Source organism: Bolinopsis microptera, chromosome 10, assembly GCF_026151205.1.
Source record: "Bolinopsis microptera isolate Bmic1 chromosome 10, MBARI_Bmic_1.0, whole genome shotgun sequence".
NCBI classification, from domain to species: Eukaryota; Metazoa; Ctenophora; class Tentaculata; order Lobata; family Bolinopsidae; genus Bolinopsis; species Bolinopsis microptera.
In genome coordinates this window covers 13,130,474-13,151,176 of record NC_087081.1, presented here as the reverse complement: position 1 = coordinate 13,151,176, position 20,703 = coordinate 13,130,474, and the positions used below count along the sequence as shown (strand labels likewise).

General features: G+C 38.2%; 1 protein-coding gene across 3 annotated transcripts; it reads left to right on the top strand.

The window, feature by feature from the left end:
* Positions 1–91: 91 nt before the first annotated feature.
* On the top strand, positions 92–19,637 carry LOC134821729 (dual specificity protein kinase CLK2-like). Of its 3 annotated transcripts, XM_063832472.1 has the most exons (12): positions 92–201; positions 533–711; positions 4,244–4,304; positions 4,467–4,621; positions 4,822–4,928; positions 5,532–5,706; positions 6,201–6,325; positions 6,536–6,616; positions 6,847–6,922; positions 7,147–7,267; positions 7,438–7,544; positions 18,358–19,637. In XM_063832472.1, exons 1-12 carry the CDS (start codon positions 104–106, stop codon positions 18,483–18,485), a joined length of 1,413 nt encoding a protein of 470 aa, XP_063688542.1. In that variant the 5' UTR covers positions 92–103; the 3' UTR covers positions 18,486–19,637. The 3 variants fall into 3 exon arrangements, with proteins under 3 accessions (XP_063688542.1, XP_063688541.1, XP_063688543.1); XM_063832471.1 differs by lacking the exons at positions 92–201; positions 533–711 and adding an exon at positions 1,520–2,482; XM_063832473.1 differs by lacking the exons at positions 92–201; positions 533–711 and adding an exon at positions 3,906–4,069.
* Positions 19,638–20,703: the final 1,066 nt, after the last annotated feature.

Genomic DNA, 20,703 nt, shown 5'->3' with positions numbered 1-20,703 from the left:
GTTTTAAAGATCAACTTCACAGGATTAGCAAACACTGATCTAATTGGATAATTAACCAATTAGCTAATTAGTAATCTTCCTCTGTAGTATGACTAGACGATCAATGTCCCTAGACTATCCTCCTGACGACAGATATCACTCCCGACGACACCGACGACGAAAACGTACGTCTTCTTCTCGTCGGGACCGCTCTAGGAGCAGGTAACTAATAAATAATAATTGACATCGTATGTGATGTTGGGGAGTTATTTGACTATATTTCCGTGGAAATTGTTGTCGTTTGCACTTTGCTCCAACCGGGAGCGGGGCTAACGCCTTAGACAATAATATCACTATGGCAAACTTCCACTGAAAAATACTTGAAACCTGTAAAATACATGGAATGCTGTTCAGGGTAACAAATTGTTAGCAATAGCCACCTTTTTTTCAGCTTATGAAGCAAAAATTGCCCTGAAATACTATATTTCAGTGTTTTAGCGACTAGCGAAGGCATTAATCTTAAAAACAGAAAGCGTTATATGAAATTTGTCAGGGTTTCGTCGTCGCGGCGGGACGCCTCAAGGAAAAGACAACACAGCTCTGAACGCCGTAATGAGTCCAGAAGAAGGCCAAGGAGCAGTTCCCGGAAACGGCGGGAAAGCAGCTCGGGAAAACGACGGGAACATTCCCACGAAGGGAGGAAACGACGGAGGCATTCGTCACGTCGACGTAGTAAGTTCGTTTTAAACTTTAAGTGATTTTAAAAGACGTGTATGTTTTAAAATTGTGCTAGTTTTACTTCAAGTTGTGTCGGTTGTAACTAGTTGCCTGGCTGACGTTTTTCTATGAATTCCGGAATATGTTAATGTTTTAATACCCCTACCCTTGCAATGTATCCTATCATATAAATATGTATGCAATTCGCTCATGTACTTTGAGGAAATAATTTATCGCATAATATGAATAATTTATTGCATAATATGCTCATTTATTCTCATTTTTGTTTACTGCCTTTGTATTTCTTGTTCACACTTCATGCATAGTTTCCAAATTGGTACGGACGAATATTTTTCGGGAATGAACCGTGTTGTTTTCGTTTTTCGGGATCTTGTGGAATTTGGAATTATTCAGTAGTTTCAAAATAATTCTTGACATATCTGGAAATATTTATGAATCACAGTGAGTTGAGCATTTTTGTATTAATTGAGCTGGCTGCTGAAAGCTCAAGATCGCAATAGAATAACGTTAAAAATTCTAAATTTAGGGGCCAACTTTTCTCGGCCTCATAGGCACATAGCATTGTGCAGCTTCATCACCTCTGTAAATGTAGTTTTGACGGAAGATCGGAATATCTTAATAAAATTAGTAGGAGCCCTATGAAGTGTCAATTGAGATGCCAGTAACCGAGTAACTGAGTAATTGATATATTATATGATTTTACAAATATTTCCTGTTATAGTGTCCAAGGAATACACACAGACTTAAACACACACACACACACACTCACTATCACACAGACATACAATAACTAACGAGCAGTATGACTAAACAAATAAACCCGTAGCTTTGTTGCTATAACCGGTAACAGTGCTGTAAGTGGGTGTTTTCTAACGTGCCAGCTGTCAGCTGTTGATTTAGTTTAGTTGTAAATAACGTTGTTTTCGTTTTGGCATTCTTGAAAGTTATCTATGATGATCATTTGTGTTGACCTGTTGAAGGATAAAGTTCAACTGTTGAAAGATTAAACCACCGCATCATTCAAAGATCACTGGAAGGTTCAGAGTCCAACCCAGCGTACAAGTCAGATATACCCTGTGTTTGGTAATTAAGTTTTACTCGAGTGTAAAATATCTCAATATAAACCCAGTCTAGCCTCAGACCGACACCCTCACTTTAGTGCACTGCCTCAAACACGGGTATGTGGTGACGGGTATGTGGGCGATTGTGGCTAATGCTATGAGACAAGCTACACGTGGTATTACTACACGTGGTGTTCGCCATGAACCCCAAGTACCTGACCGTAATGATAGTGGGAGTATCCAATCTGATGGAATGTCCGAGGCATCTGCTAGATCACTACCATATTCAAGGATGAGCAACGGGAGTAAGAGTATATCGGCTGTTTCATTGCGAGATCTGGTTTTTTCTTATGATCATGCAGGAGGATCACCTCCAGAAAACAGTGGGGAAGCTCCTAAGATAAATTCCAGAAAAGTTCACGTGAAAAATTCCGAGAAAGTTCTATCGGAAGAGAACGGGAGAGGTCCACCAAAAAATGGACGCATGGTTTTTGTGATGGAAGACCAAGATAAAAACAATCCCTGCGACTCGTCAAAAGATGATTTCATCTCACACGATAAGGTTAAATCACGTGATAATGTACATACCCTTTCTGTGGAGACTCCTAAACTTCAAGGGGCTACAGAGAAGAAGTTGAGCAAAAGGGAGGAAGCTAAGGGAAAGGAGAAAACCGATAAATTCCACACCGCAAAATCATCTCACGGTACATACATTTTTTATTTATTTCTATTTTTATGAGTGAGTTAGTTGTCGGCGCGGGTTGTAAGGGTTTTTGATGATACAATAAATTTACTTTTCTCTATCAGTATCATAAAGGAAGCATAATATGAATAAACTGAATGCCACATGTTTAAAATAATGAGTCAGCGTAATAAAATCAAGTGCTCATAAGTTCAAGTTTCCGGCGCTCAGCAGTCTCTTGAAATTATGGTTTGTGCGGTATAGGGGACTAATTACGATTATTATGCATAATTATTTCAGTTTAATATTTTTTAAACGGTGTAACATCCTAGCTTTACCTAATAATATAATACTCAAATTTTTGTGATTGAGAAGTGTTGAAAGTAGTTAAATGGAATAAACTACAATATTTTCATTACTACCGACATGATAACCAATTGCTAAAAGGGGCCCTTACTCCCTACGTTACTTGTCTCGTTATTCAATGGTATTAGAAACAAGTTGAATAGTAGTTTAAATCGACTTTCGCACGTAAAATGCATTTGCCGATTTGATTGGTCATTGCTTAACTCTGATTGGTTAGTCGATGTTGTGTAATCTCATTGAATGACGGAACAGGTTCGGACAGTGGTGGTGGCTGGACCAGTGGTGAAGTTAAAAGGTACGATAATCGATATTGTGCACTGTTATTTAGGTAGTCTCGTCCGCTGATTCGTGATTATTTCAAGCTTCCGTTTGTATCTGATAAGGATGAAGTTCTCGTGAAGTGGCACGCGTCAGTCACGACTGTCAATATATCCAAACTCTCTGACTGCTCCTACTCCAAACAATGGATATTCGAACTTCTAGATTGTTCACTGTACTGGGTATTGAAATAGTAGCATATAATAAATATGCAATCTATTTTTAATCAGTACGTCAATAGATCACATTCCTCTCTGGATCATTCTAGAACTACATACCGCTCGTCCCGGAATATCACAGATCGTGTTTAATCTTTTTATGTCATGGGTGTAACTGTTGTAATATTGGAACGACAAAAATAACCGTGTGTAAATTCTACAAACTAAAATAACTTCAATTTACCTTCCTACCCTGCATAGCATTGTAATTTGTTACCTTTTTAACATTTTTGTCGTGCTTCTCATTCTCAACAAATGCTCACGTATTCATCATAATATCATTCTAATTATTAGTATTAACATTGCTTCTATAATTCGTAGCACAGTGTAATTGTGTATAACGTAAATCTTTCCCCTTTTGTTGTTATGCTCCTTTATAATGTACAGCTGGCAACTGTGCCATTCAATTTAGGGTCGTTGTCCCATGCTGACTCTCCTAGTGTTATACCGTTAAGTGTTAAGTGTTTCTTATTCGTATATCAAGTGTTGTTTTGTCAGCCAATTTCGGCTCCTTTTTATATTCCAGAGTCCAACTTTTCTCTGGAATATTCGCTGGTATTTTCTAACTGATATTGTTTGGTAAACATTAAACATGCTTAACAATAAGTTGATGAAGTGTTTTATTGGGCTGTACCCGGGGTTGTATCGTTTTGATCCTTGCAGCGACTTTGCCAAATCTAATGATACGTATAAGAAACTTAAAGAAGGTACGCGCTCCCTGAACATGGAATATTGTAGAATTTCAGCTATTTTAAGTCTTTATAATAGCGTGAATGCCAAGCTTGGAGCATGAATAAATCCATAACTTTCTCCTTGTATTAAACTAGTTTAAAAAGGCCGTGGCCCAATATTTCCTTGTGTTTGAACACGGCTATTTTCAGGCAGAGACAGATCTGGGTCAGATAAGAGAAGAGATAAGCGGAGATACCGTGATAAAGACAGGTATATTGTAAGAAATTTTGAAGTATGGTTATTTGAAGGAATCTTTGTAACACTCAAGTTCTAAATTTTCAACTAATCGCTGAACCCCTAAAGTTTAGTTATAGATTAATCCAGTTAAAGAATATCTGAGAAGGTATGTTCAAGTTACCACCCCGGTCCCAGGTCAGACGAGTCGGGTAAGCCCGTGAAGAACACAGAAGAAGGACATCTCATCTTCAAGAAATGTGATATGCTGCATGAGAGATACCAGATCAAGCGGGAGCTGGGGGAAGGGACGTTTGGGAAAGTTGTTTTGTGCAAAGATAAGGATAAATCAGGTCGGTTTGATATTTATTTTTAAATGTTTTGGAAACCAAATTTTTTGCACAGCCATGCGAACGATTAAAACCAATGGAAATTTTGTTGTTTCGAGCACACAAGAATGCTTTAAAAATTAAATTTATCTCTTCTATTTTACCTCTTTTACATCTTTAAGTTAACCTCTTTACCTCTTTAAATAAATCTCTTCTCCCCGTAGACTCCCGAGTGGCGGTAAAAGTAATCAGAAACGTTGAGAAGTACCGTGATGCTGCACAGATAGAAATAGACATCCTGGAGAAGATACGAAAAGCAGGAGGCTGCGAGGTGAGTTCAATTCTGACGTCATCAGTTATGACGTCACAGTTAATATATGACGTCACGTGTCAACCACTCGTTCAGGACTTGCTGACCAAACAGACAGGAAGTAATTCTGGGGAGGATCAGAGATGTTTAAATTCGCCGCCAGCCTGGACACAATGCGTGGAAATACCGGACAGTACACGCGGAAATACCGGACAGTACACGCGGAAATTTCTGGAATGTTGCCCCCCTGAAATTAGTAGTTAACATTTGCTGTAAATCCGAGTGTTGTAAGTTGTTATTTAAAGAGGGAGGTGTCGGTGAGTATTTAACAACTTGACAGTCTGCCTTCAAAGATTGACTTCCAATCAACTTTCTTGCCTAAATCTACACTAATTTAGCTCTCTGACAGCTTTGAGGGAAACCCGATGACAGTTTTGCACATCAAACGTGCATGAATTGAAAATAAACAACGTCCACCCAAAAAGCTGTCTAGATCAATGTAGGAATGTAGAAATGTAGGAATTAAACTGACCAACAAACCTGGTCTCCAAACAAACAACTTCTCGGGAAACACAAAAACCCCGAAAAAAAAGTAGAAAAACACGGCAAAATCTCAAACCTCAGGGATCAGTCGAGATGTTTGCCTCGTTCAACCACCACGGCCACGTTTGCATTGTTTTTGAGGTGCTGGGTGTGAGTATATTCGACTTTCTAAAGGACAACGGTTTCACTCCCTTTCCCTTGGGGCATATACAGAGGATGGCAGACGACGTTCTCACAGCCCTCTCGTTCCTTCATGGTAATTTCGCGACACGTGCAAATCGTGCAAATTGCGCGCTAGGCGTTTTGCAATGGGTAGAGTTGCACTTATAATTTCCTTATAAAACTGGTGTGATTTGTTACAAACTTTGTTGTAAGTTAGGGATCTAGAAATTCACTTTGGAGCTGATGCTTTTTTAGTTTATGAAAATTGAGAATTTTCGAAGGATTTTTGACTACTTATTTCTAAATGATTTCATGCAATATTCATAAACCTAACTTTGGGCTTGCATTTCCTTCACCAGCATTTCAAGGTTTGCCATGTTTAAATGAATTCTATCTGCTTCCTAATTAGTAATTACCCTCAGTTTAGTACAAGAATCACACAATTAATATTTAAACTGCTCAAAATATTTGGTAGTAGTGCATGAACCCTCTAACTATTATACGCCTCAATGTCCGCTAACGGATTGGTTATCACGTGAGGTAGCCCATATGCCCATATATGGTTATAACGTGACGCTTTCTTCTCAGGAATGAAGTACACGCACACTGACCTCAAGCCTGAAAACATTTTGTTTGTCGAGAGTGAATACGAGAGTGTTTATGATAAACACGCTGGTTTAACGGTCAGACGCGTGATAAACCCTCGAGTTAAGGTAGAAATAAATCACAATAAGATTAATTTATTAATTTGATTAAAATTTAAATTTAATGGTTAATTTCTTAACCATTTCTTTAGAATATTTTTCTAGCTTTTACTGTCTTATTCTATCGGACATTTTATTTGTTCTATGTTAAAGAAGTTGTAGGCTCTAGTATAGGCTAGCTTCTTATGTGATACAAAACTTATCAAATTTCCCACTCAGCTTATAGATTTTGGCAGCGCGACCCACGAAGGGGAACATCACAGTAGAATAGTCAGCACGCGTCATTACCGGGCTCCAGAGGTAATCATTACTTAATTAATTTATTAATTTATTGACTTAATTGATTGCTGTACTACATGAATCAATCTGTTTTAAGGTAACAAGAGGTATTATACACGAGACATTTTTAAACCGCTGTTTCTCTTACAATTTATTTCCATTGCATTACAATTTTTAGATATAACTTAATCAAATTATCAATAACTTCATTCCTTAGTTTTATTTCTTTTAATTTACAATTGCCTGCACAGGTGATAGCTGAAATTGGCTGGAGTTACCCTTGTGACTTGTGGAGTGTAGGGTGTATACTGTTTGAACTTTACACAGGTTTTAACATCAGTTTACTTACTACATGATTTATTTGAAAAGAGTATTATTTCATAAATTTATTTTTAATTTTTACTACTATTTAATTATTCTTTTCATCACAATAAATAAAAATGTTAACCATATAATTAGCAGTTGGTACTACTTCATTTTAAAATACCATTTGATTGATTAAATGTATAATTGATATTTAATTGATATTTAATTATTTCTAATTATTACAGGGCACACAATGTTTCAAACTCACGATAACGCAGAACACCTCGGAATGATGGAACACATTTTGGGTACAATTCCTGCCTCTATTTGTCAGAAAAGTAAAAAAAGATATTTCAAGGACGACAGGTATTTTGCTTGATGTGTTTTTTTTTGTTGCTTCATGTTTTTAATCGTTAGTTGGTGCACTTTAAGCTAACTGAACAACTGATTAATTTGATTGATCCAATTGGATCCCTCAAAATAATTAGTTTCTCGTATTGATTAGGTTAATTTTGAAATTAATTAATTAATTCCAGGTTAGATTTTGATAAAAGCGGATCCTCCGGGCGGTACATAAAGAAGTACTGCAAAAAGTTCGATAAATACCAGAGAGAAGAATCCACCGCACATGACGCCTTTTTCGGTTAGAATACTAGTTAAATAATTCAATTACAGTTTGTAAAAATCTTGTCAAGGTTGAGTGGATAAGCTGTTTAAACCTTTTGTTCTGAGATTGGGGTTGTGAGCTTATACCACGGTACGATTAGAATACTTTAAACTCTTTTTCATCAACAATTTAAAAAAGCGATATTCCAATACTAGCAACATTAGGTGCTATTTCGAACTCTACTAATTACTATTTATCTACTGCGATAATTTAACAGCAAAATTTAAAACCGTAACGCTTAACCTGTTATCAGCAATATCAAGCTCAACTGATCAACAATACATCAAACTCTATCTACAATATGAATAATACAGCAATATAACAATATAGACAGTACAATAACCGGTACCTACAATATCTCCTTTTTCAAACATCAGTGTGCTCCGTTTTAACAGTGTGCTCCGTATTCGGGGTACTATTCACAATCTTCCTAAATCCTCTCCCACCACCACCACCACCACCACCGCACCTTACACCCACCACCCTCGCATACTCCTGCACCTTTCCCACCGTCCACACCCTCATCTTCTTCATCCGCCACAAATACAGGACGGGGTTCAGCGCCGAGTTGATAGGAATGAGCAGGACACTGTAGAACTTGAAGAAGTACCAGTAGGGCCGGTCCCAGGAGCTGAGATCAGTGTCCAGGTTGGTGGTCTGGTTAATAATGGTGATGCAGTACATAATGACAGCTGGAATGTTACACACCATGTAGAGGGCAGTGAAGAGGATGATGGTGATGGTGACTGCTCTGTTAGCTCGGTTAAGTGCATTGTTGTCGGAGGGTTTCAGGGATCCTATGGTCAGGAAGCAGGATATCAGGATGGGGATGTTGGGGAAGTAGGTCTCGAAGAAGAATACCTGGATGTTGGAATAGTCAGTATTTCCCGCAATAAGACAACGAATGAGTTTCAAAAATTTCGAATTTAATCTTTACAACATTGGCCTTGGTAGAATATTGTCTTTCATCATCAGTACCTAATGAAGATCAGTAATCCAATAAATTAAAACTTAATTTATTTAAAAAACTTAAGTTATTTTAAAGTCTTAAAATTTAAAATAAGATAAGAACAACTCTAATTCACAACCTGAGTGTACACGTGATAAGCTGTGCTGTTCCCTAAGATGCTGTTCCGCCACGCGCAGTTCCCTGTAGTAGCCCACTCGTAATGGTAACTCTTCCCTATCCACATTGGTACTGTACTCTGTACAAACAGCACCAACAAGTACCCTAGCATCACACCGATAACCACGCCCTTTTGTAGCCTCCTGAATGGACACACTATCTGTAAAGCACGTGTGATGCTCAGTAGTGCCACCAGGAAGATGGTGGCAGTGGTGGAGATGTACCACATGGTACCCCACATGGTACAGAACACATCTGATGTCTCCAACAGGAACCCGTATCTGTCAGACAGTACGTAGGGTAGAGCTAAAGGCAGGACCAGTACGCTCACTGTTATATCCACTACGGAGATGAAGATGTAGATACTGGTGGGTATGTCACGTGGTTTGGAGAGGAAGTACCGGAGGGCTATAGTGTTGCCGGTGGTGCCGACCAGGAAGCAGGTTAGGATAGTGGTGAAGTAGAGGTAGTCCACTTCCGGGATTAAGGGGATTATTAAGTGGGGAGTGGTCGGTGGGAGCGGTTCTGTTGGCATGTTCTATATCCTGATAAAGATTGCGTTAGATAGTACTCAAGCATCAATATTAGTTTGATAAGTGTCAAGCTTGTGGGGGATGTTTTAGTCCCACGTCTCTACGCAAGTTCAAACGGGCTTGCGAGCTTGGTTATGATGTCCTAATCACACTGAAATCGCAAAAAAAAAACGGACCAATAATTGGACTATCGAATATTGGGTTATACTAATCTCACGGCTGGATACTGGAAATGCTGAGGAGTGGAAAGTGTGATCGAACGTACAAATGTTGCTTGTCCAAAATTATCAAATTCACTACACTAGACTAATAAGAAGAAACTTGACAGGGTGCTGTCATTGGCGTCGGTGAAGACTTCACCGACGAAGTTAAGATTTTTTTTTCTGGGTGCCACAGACCCACCCAATGGTGCTGACTTTTTTGGGTTAAAGACCCACTTTTCCATTGAATGTGGCTCGCTGGCTGAGCTGCGCTCGCAGTAACTTTTTTCGCAAATTTTTTAATCCAATTTTTTGAACTTTCCCTATCAACAATCTTAGAGATTGGACTAAATATTACATTCCATAATTTATGACTTGAAGTTGATGACCTTCTTCCGTCAGAATGATTATATGTACTATTCATATATATGCAATATTCCACCACATTTTGGTTGATAATTTGATTTCCAAAGTCCACTCATACATATGTGGAAAACTTACAAATACCCCTTAAAATGCTGGCTTTATACTTATAGTATAAAGATGTAGGTATAGGTCAGGGAGGTAGCCAGGTTTTTTAATCCAGCTGTGCAGCGAGCGAAGCGAGCAAGCTGTGGCAGGGGTCTGGGGGGCGCAGCCCCCTGGAAAATTTTTGCGAAACAGGGTGTTTTAGACGACATTTGGCATTAAAGAAATTTGTAGGACAGCAATAAACTGGGATTGAAAAGAATCAAGTACTCACGTACAGGTACGTAGCCAGGATTTTTCTTTGAGGGGAGCTGTCGGTGAGCGAAGCGAGCCGACATGTCCAATCCAGCTGCGCAGCGAGTGAAGCGAGCAAGCTGTGGCAGGGGTCTGGGGGCGCAGCCCCCAGCGAGGTCCAGGGGCAGAGCCCCTTGGCGGGGGCTAGGGGGGCGCAGCCCCCGGAAATTTTTTGCGAAACAGGGTGTTTTAGACGACATTTGGCATTAAAGAAATTTGTAGGACAGCAATAAACTGGGATTGAAAAGAATCAAGTACTCACGTACAGGTACGTAGCCAGGATTTTTCTTTGAGGGGAGCTGTCGGTGAGCGAAGCGAGCCGACATGTCCAATCCAGCTGCGCAGCGAGTGAAGCGAGCAAGCTGTGGCAGGGGTCTGGGGGCGCAGCCCCCAGCGAGGTCCAGGGGCAGAGCCCCTTGGCGGGGGCTAGGGGGGCGCAGCCCCCGGAAATTTTTTGCGAAACAGGGTGTTTTAGACGACATTTGGCATTAAAGAAATTTGTAGGACAGCAATAAACTGGGATTGAAAAGAATCAAGTACTCACGTAAAGTTGGTAACTTCACAACAGCAATCTGCATTCTCCAATCAGAATTTACGACTTACTCAGGCCTCATCGTCTTAAAATTTTTACATTTCCTACGGTCTAGGGGACACTATTGACTATTTATAGAAGTCTTCTAGAATGTTTGCTTGGATGTTATGACAGATATTTACTAATGACTAATCCACAGTTCAAATCTTTGACTGACTGCAGTCATAAACACAGCCCAGTTACCAGGCGACCATTGGGGAGTAGACACACAGTTGATAACAACAGACCTACTATCAATATCAACAGACCCACTATTTCATCTTACAGACCCACAAGTCAATCCACAGACCCATTTCAGAGTAGCAAAGACCCACTATTAAGCTAGTAGACACACACTTAATAAAAATAGGCCCACTATTTGACCTTAGAGACCCACTGCCAATAACAACAGACCCACTTTGTAACCTTACAGACCCACAAATAAATCTACAGACCCATTTCAGAGTAGCAAAGACCCACTATTAAGCGAGTAGACACACACTTAATAACAACAGACCCACGGCCACTATCAATATCAACAGGCCCACTATTTCATCTTACAGACCCACAAGTCAACCTACAGACCCATTTCAGAGTAGCAAAGACCCACTATTAAGCGAGTAGACACACACTTAATAACAACAGACCCACTATCAATATCAACAGGCCCACTATTTCATCTTACAGACCTTAAGTCAATCTACAGACCCATTTCAGAGTAGCAAAGACCCACTATTAAGCGAGTAGACACACACTTAATAACAACAGACCCACTATCAATATCAACAGACCCACTATTTCATCTTACAGACCCACAAGTCAATCTACAGACCCATTTCAGAGTAGCAAAGACCCACTATTAAGCGAGTAGACACACACTTAATAACAACAGACCCACTATCAATATCAACAGGCCCACTATTTCATCTTACAGACCGACAAGTCAATCTACAGACCCATTTCAGAGTAGCAAAGACCCACTATTAAGCGAGTAGACACACACTTAATAACAACAGACCCACTATCAATATCAACAGACCCACTATTCCACCTTATAGAGTATAGACCCATGTAAGTAAGTCTACACTATAATAAAACACATCCAAGCTATCAACAGGCCCACTATTTGAGCATGTACAGACCCTCATTAACCATGGTCAATTCAATCCTAACCTCACCCCCCCCCCCCCCCCCCCCCCTCCCAAGAAAATATGTTTTTTTTTTCGTTTCAGCCAATTTTAATTTTTCGATGAAAAAATTTGAGGCAAGGGTGCTGGCACCCTTGGCACCCTATAAAAAAAACCTTAGGTGAAGTCACTCTCAAATAGACAATCTCAAAATCCAAATTACAATAGTCCCATGCAATATGAGAACCTGGATGGTTTACTGTTGTAATGGGTTTGCAAGATATGAGCCAGACTAGTTGGGCAGTACCTTTAATGGCCATGCCGCGCAATTGTTTATATTTTCATCCTTTGTGAAAGCAGCCAGCTTGCGTCAGCCCGCCCGCTTTGCAAGAATAATTATGTGGGATTAATACAGCAATCCTAACAACTCTGATTACTCTGAGATGCTGATTTTAGTAAGGATAACCTTCATCTTTACTAAAAATCTAGTTCAATACCCAAGGTTAGGCTTGGTAACTTCATTAATTTGCCGAATGCCGATCCAGAATCTACGTTCAACTATTACCCAGAAATACAAATCAACAATGAAACGATTTGAACCTGCGAAAAGAAAATATATTAAAATAGTCTAACCTCTTCTATGCTAGAATCAAATATCGGTCAACTATGACGAGTCATTTAGAATATTATAATAAACAATAAGGCGCCTAAGTGAGATCGTGGTTAGTTTTAGTGATTTGGTGTCATTATTATAATATGAACATTGTGTCAACACCTGTCATTAAACCAGCTGTAATAACCCCTCCCCCCATGTATTGAAGTTTTTAGTAGTAATTTCTACAAATAAGACAAGTATATAGTAGAGGTAGCCGTCTGATAATAGGCGCGTTTCGTTGCCGAAATACTGGGTTATGCACAGTTGGTTAAAAATAAAACAAATTCACAAACCTAAAGCCAAGAGGATGGGACAGTTAAATAGTATGCATTTTGATTCTCTTCTTTTTTTCTTCGTCACATCACGAAAAAACTCCTCATTTCTTGCTAGAGTCGAAAACACAAAAACTATTGAGAACTATTTACATAATCATATTTGATTTTGCAAGATGATTTAGTAGGTTCTATCTTAGCTCATTAAAGAAATGCACTTCAAACTAGAGTTGGAGCAGAACTAATTGTAATGCCTTCACTGGGAACGATATCAACTTCAAGCTCAACCACACGTGACTAATAATGAATACGGGTAAACCGCCCCTAAAACGTCAACTCTATATGTGTGATAATTACAAAATGTACAGGAGGCCTGATTTATCTTTTGCCACTAGTACTATTTGTTTTGTCTTATTAAAACATTAAGCTACTTGAAAACATTCACTCACTAAAGGAAGTACCTCAAAACCGTAATCACCCCCTAAAATGTCACGTGCACCACCCCTAAAACGTCAGCTAAAACAGGTTGTGTAGCACTCAGAATGTTGCTCAATTATTAATTTTAACCACTTCTGGGACAAATATAACCTATTTCTGAGAGGTGTCGACCAGAATTTCTCTCTCAGTTGAAAAAAAATGGTGGAATTTAGTCAATTTACTTTTTGTGACATTTTGGGGACTTTTTTTTTGAAAACCCAGAACTTACGGCAAAACAGTAACTCAGTCAACAAAATTTACACCTGTAGTTAGATTATCTAGTTATAAACTAACAATTGGCACAAAAGAAATGGATTCAATGTGATTTTAACCTAGTGCAAATTGCATGTTTTAATTGCATTTTTTGGGATTTTTAACATCATCCTGCATTTTGGCAATTTTAGTGACCTGTAGTTAACTAAGCCAACCCAGTAATCGATCTGACCTTCTCTATAGACTAGATTTGACTGCTTTTAGCAAAATTGAATGTCAAAAACTACGGTTTGTGGTAAACCTATGATATGCCCCCTAAAATGTCATTTTTTTCTCCCCTAAAATGTCAAATTTGTATTTTGTTCGCATGGTGTGCGATAATAGCTCTTGTTTTGGCACTTGTTAATTATTAACATCAACTATCAACGAAATGTGAGTATGCATTGCATCTTAGGAAAAGCCTGAGTAATTTGATCAGGTTAAAATGACATTTTAGGGGGGATAATTAGACATTTTAGGGGATGTTTATTGCGATTAATAAAATAAAACTAATTCCTTGAGCTGCCAAAGCTTTCCAATATTACCATTAGATGCTAAATATGATGTTTAATAGGCTGGTACCTCCATTTTATGATGCTTGTAGTCTCAAAGCCAGAATCTGATAAAATGACATTTTAGGGGGCGGCCAGGTGACATTTTAGGGGAGGGTAGTAATATTGAGTAATGTATAACTTTCCATATCTCCAGTCATATGTACAAAGTTGCTAAAATATGTAAATATCACTATCCTAGACCAAAACTGAGTTAATATTAATGAATTCCAGAGTTATAAAATTGTGCGCTTTTTTTTTCAAAAGTAAAAAATTCGTACAAAGTGAAAAAAATGCTCTTATGGCATCATTTAGATTCAATTTCTGGATGTGGCAGGGTCTGAATGATATTTTTTTATGTTTAGGAGTTACAAATGATTAGGTAAGATACTTTCTAAGAAGATGGGATCCAATCAATCAAGAGTGTCGTTTTAGGGGTGGGTGACATTTTAGGGACGGTTTACCCGTAATCCAAGTCACTTAATAACGATAATTAACATTATGCCCAGATCCTGTTCAGCCTTGCATATAAATAACAGATACTGATAGTAAGAAGTTTAAATACAGGATAAATAGTAGAGTCGCCCCCATATCATGTTAGGGAAATTAGGCGGCTGCACACAGCTACAAGGAAAATGCGGCTGCTCTGGTCGTGGTGGAGCCACGCGTAACAGGAATATCAAATATAAAACTAATGAAATCAGTCGATAGATCGCGATCCACCATGAGCAGAGCGCTTGTTTGATTAGCTTTATGAGTCAGCTTGACTGAGCACCATTTTCAAGGGTTGAGAAAGGTCATGCTGAAATTAAACTAAACTGAATATAAATCTAAGAGAATCTGAGAGGACACTTGAAAAACATCAGACGATGAAATGCTCCTCGTCGTCGATGCAATTTAGATTTCAATTTAGATGGTAAGGCATTGCATTCCGCAAATTTAGGCTAACGAGTAAGATAGTAGAGAATTACAAAGACTGGGCCGTGACAACACGATATTTTATAAAGCACGAACTAGTCGGTGATTGGTTAAATTTGTCCCGTGACTAAACTCCAGGCACTTTAGATCCACCTCCCTGACCGAAGTAATCCTAACAATAGAGTTATGGTATATAACTCTATTGTTTGGTTTTATATTTATAGAACTTATACTGCTCAACATCACGCTTATGGTGTTGGTAAACTCACACTTTAGATTACTAAGACATTAGATTACTGGACGTTAGATGATTACCCTCATTCCTTAAGCTATGTCCTTGAAGTGAAGTATGTCGATCTTGGTAACGCCTATGTGCTTGTTCAACGCATAAATATACCAACATAGACAAAGATACTTGTCTATGTTACTGAAGGAAGGTGGGACAAACTCTAAAAAGGAACTGCGAACCCTGATGCGGGACAGGGATATATAGAGGGGTTATCTGGCGTAGATCCGACATAGGTCCGACATAGTAGTAGTAATAGTAGTAGTAGTAGTATATACCAACATACTAGTGTGGAGGTTAACTGTATTTGATTTGACACGTGACGATAAGTAACTAGATCTATAAAGCAATCAAATAACAGATCCAGATCACGAAGTTATCAGTGATTGTCTCCCGTCAGATAATGAGGCGTATAATCATTATGATAATGATTATGTTCTGATAATTTGTGATAATAACCTTGAGTCGCCGCGTTGAATCATGGTCAATCTGCTGTGTAATAATCGCTGTATAGTTCATCAGACCAGTCTCAGAGAGGCCGACAAAGTTAAAGCAATTTTATTTTCTTAATTTTGTCCGCTTTTAATATGATTTAGTGAATTAAGAATCGTTTGATGATGTTTCAGTTCAAATTGACCCCAAATATGACATCTGAACCAACAAACATTAAACAAACATATGAAAAAATATATTAAAGCTAAAAGTAAATCAAAGTAATAGTTGGCACACAGTTCAACTGTAGCCAAGATAACAGTACAGTTTGGATGTGTGATATGAGTATATGAACGTATTTCATCTTGCATTTTAACAAAGGATAAGCACCCGCCTCAAACATTAACAAAGGATAATGAACTGAGCACTGTATACTACTATTGTAATGTTAAACTATCCTGGATCTTCAATGTTCATACTTATGTAACTTCTACGCTGTATTACTTGACATTAGTACCCACATTGGTGTTGCTCATAAATATTGTTGTGTTGTTAAGTAGGGTGTCACTAGTTACCATTGTGTCACTAGTTACCATTGTGCTGTTAGACAGGGGTGCCCAGCTTGAGCAGTAAGTGGGTTGGAGCATATGTCGGTGGGTGGGTCTATTTTTACTTTAAAATTCAGTTAGTGTGTTGCACTTTAAAATTTTACGGGGCGACGTCGGTTACCCGTAAAATAGGGTGGGCGACAATTGATTAATAACAGGGGGGATCAATTGTCGCGGTACGGTAAAAATACTGCGAAAAAGGGTCCATTATGAAAAGAATTATAAACTTTATTCAGCACACAGTAGATCTGGATTTTAATGTAGCCGCTACGAAGGAACAAGTAAAAATGTGAGAATATGTGGTACACATAGCGACTAGACCGGTCCAAGCTAGCACAACGTCGAACCTGGCCAATCTACCCAAAAACGCAATGAATGCTGTGGTCATTGTATGGAAATTTTTGGAAAGGTCGAGATACTCTGTCAATGGGCAGTGGCAAATAAAGGATAGTACTGGTCCAAACTGGTGGAAATGGGTATTCTCTAGGGTTGCCAGCCGATATTATCGGCCGATAATTATCGGCGATAATTCTCCAAAAATCGTTATCGATTATCGCGATAATTTTCGAGACTTATCGCGATAATCGACCACCTTTTATTAGGGGAAAATGGCACAGATTTTCTAGTTTGTTTTTTTGTTTGTAGAGTAAAACCCTAGTGCTAGCATAATTTACAGTGTAATGGTATGCTGACGTGCTGTGTAGTGTGTATTGTGTATGAATTTGTGGCAATGAAAATTTAAATGTTGCACTGTCGCATCTAAGTAAGTAGGTGGATTGAATTTGAAGGTTGTATGCTCAGACGTAGTTATTGTTGTTTGTTGAAGCACAGAAAGGAACTCAGACTACAACAAGACAGCAAAAACCGTTGGAGCTCACTGTGCAGTATGTTGGAGTAATAACTGCAATGCAGTGAACGACGTTTTGGTTGACTTGGAGCTTGGTAATCTAAAACTGGATGCTGAAAAGACTGAGTGAGTTAGTTAAAGACATTATCAGTTCTGTGTAAAAGAGACAAATCTCGCTCGAGCAGAAGTGATTTTTCAATTTATTGATAGCTGGAAAGATAGAATCGCTACTTTCTCGATCTTTTCTTGAAGTTTATAGTCTACGTACACGATATGTTAAAAGAAAGAACCTTATAACTTCGTATCGCTGGTAACGTTCTAGAATTATCACGAAGTAACTTAAAGTCTCTGCACCAGCGGTTGTTCAAATAGTAAGAGACAAACGACGACTGGTTATCAGGACTTACAGGCCATTCGAAAACTCGGTACCAAGGATAGATACCCTTGCTCGGGAGATCGACCTATTCACAACTAACAGGCAGGAAACTGACTCTATCTAAGAAATACGCCCTTCATTATATGTCGTACCACGCCAGCAGACATTTTTGAATAAACTATGTTGTAACTTGAATGAATCTTCGTTAGATTTGCTGATTGTTGATTTTTTACATTTCATGCCATTTTGTTGCTATATAATGATGATATTACAAGGTTACATAGCATAGGAGCATAATAAGTATGCAGAGTGCAGACAAATATAACTTCAATTATCTTGCCAAATTTATCGCCGATAACCGATATTATCGCGATAATTTCGAAAAAATTATCGATTATCGCGATAAAAAGAATTGTACCGATAATGGCAACCCTAGTATTCTCTAATATTCATGGAAAATATTTATAAAAAAGCACGGGTTCCGGTAAAAGATAAATAAAGAGGTAGAATTAGCTTCATTATACTATATATACATATATATATATGATCTTTTAAATTTACGTATCTAGCGTTTAATAATAAACTAGACTAAGATTATTTCGGGATGATTACTTCAATTTTACTAAGAGGAACAATAATATTATATATAATAATAATATTATATAAGTCAATCAGATTTTCCATTAATCGCACAGGGTCTACTTACCCTGAAATGGAACCAGGCAAAATCTTCACCTATCAATTATAATTACCCACTTCTCTACGTATTTTGTATCTTAAACTGCAACACTTTCAGATCTGCTGAGAGGAATGCTGAAATACACCGCAGCGGACAGACTCTCTGCTTCAGACAGCTTAGAACACCGGTTCTTTGACAGACGGTTATCTCGAGACCGCTGCAGTAGGAGTTACAAGAGCAGATAACGAAAACTCTGTCTTAACTCTATCGACTATCTCTCAACAAAACTTAGTCTCAACTTTGCCTGAAATGATGGTCGAGTGCGGCGGCGAGATTTTATAGCACGGTTTTTAAGATGTATAAGTGGCCAGAAGCATAACGCGAGTTGGCAGTTCTAGTTGGAACTGATTGCGGGTTTGATAGTGCCATGGGAAAACGGAGATGTTTGGTGATGTGTAACGGAACACCTAACGTTGTCACTTAAAGCATTTGTTTTGATATAACATATATTGAATATTGGTGGTAATATTGACCAGTTTTTATTATGTTAGAGTAATATTAAGTAGAGTGAGTCAAGTAGATATGATCAGTTTTTATCATGTGAATACATTAAGTACGTGGGAAAATGAGGCAGTTGCTTAATCACCTCATCTTTACAAACCTTACCTTATTTTTACAAACATACCGATATTGGATTGCACCAAAAACACTATAACATAGCCGAGAACATTATATTAGTCGATTTCTGCGCACTGTTTTTTGGTATTATCAATTATACAATATCTTGTGTGTGTATTTCAAGTAGTTGATATAATAAGTGCGCAGTAATTTTGATTTTGCAAAAACAGAGATCAAAGGAGCGGATTTAATCCAAGAGTTGGACTTTTGTCTGGTCTAACGTTCTATAAATATTATTTACACGATTATTTTCTACCGCACCGGGTTAATAAGTGTACGGTTCAATGTATGAATATGCCAAACATTGTTCGGGCTCGGCGAACACGTATCGGTAATCGGTATATTAGTATAACGAGTTACCAATAGGTTTGTTATGTATGTAAATAAGGTTTCTGGAAGATTTAATTTAAAAAATCAAGACATTATTGAGAATAACTGTGGGTGATTTGACTAATTACATGTATGATGAAATAATTCATTCGACATTTTGATGCAAATAATGACCCATCGGAAGAGAGATAGAGTAAGGGTACTGGCTTTTCCAACAAATATGTAAAAAGTTTTACAATGACTTTGATATAGTTCGAATTCTAATACCACCAGTAATGTCAACACTGACTCTATGTTATAGTTACATTAAATAGTAAATTCTGTTTTGTTTGTGATATGATGACTTATATTTATTGTTGGTCTTTCTTATTCTTAGTTTTTAATACTAATCCGAGAGTTTTGTTTCTTCTCCCATTTTACGTAACAACCAAAAGTTTTGTTGCTCCAGTATGGGGTCGTTCACATATTACGTAACCATTTTTTGGAACATCCCCCCCCCCCCCCCAATCAGCTGATTACGTAATATTATGTGAACGACCCCCAAATTTACGAATTGGATGTTACGTGCACAACAAGCATGTAAATATTCATCTTTATAGAATTACCCTGCAACCTGCATCTAATTCTAATCGTATAACAATTTTAGTAGTAGGCTGACTAGACAGCTCGCTTCTCTCAATTCACGTATATATATAATGTATAGAAGAAGCAAAACAAATTTGCGCACCGTACCACTGCCACCAGGTTAATTCAGGAGTACATTATTCGTTTCTCTTTTTGACATACGTTGCATGCCACTTTTCGCGCGCGAAGCGCGCGCCGCCGAAGGCGGATACGAAACATGTATCAATTCTCTTTCAAGAGTGATACCCGTGAATATATTTGTATAGTAGTAGTGAGTAGGCCCGGCAACGACACGGTAGGTTATCAGTTATGAACACACAGATTCACGCGCTGAAAAAGCGGGAAGATCAAGAACGCGCAGATGAAATTATACTGAGCCGCGCTTTTATGTCAAGGTTGCTGGTCAAATTTTACTATTTGATCAGCGTATAGTAATCACATCGCGCGTCACGTAAACTAATAACAAATTCAGGACAGCCGACACGGACCGTTTATAGCGTACGGAGAATAGAGAAATGACTGAAGAATTCCAAGTGAAGACAACTTGACCTTAGCCAAAATCAATGAGGGGAGGGAAGTCAAGTTTGATGTCAAGAGACAATTAAACGATTATTCTACAGTTAAATGTTTGTTCAAAGTTTTCAGACAATTAGTTTCAAAATCACTTAATCAAAAAACGATCAAGAATTATATAATAACTAAGAAGAAATAGCTCAATAAGTATTATAAAGTAATTCGTCAAACTAAAAAAAAACTTCCAATGACAATATCTTCAACAGGGTTTATTATTGCAAGTAATTTCATGTCTGTTTTTTGAACTACTTTCACTAA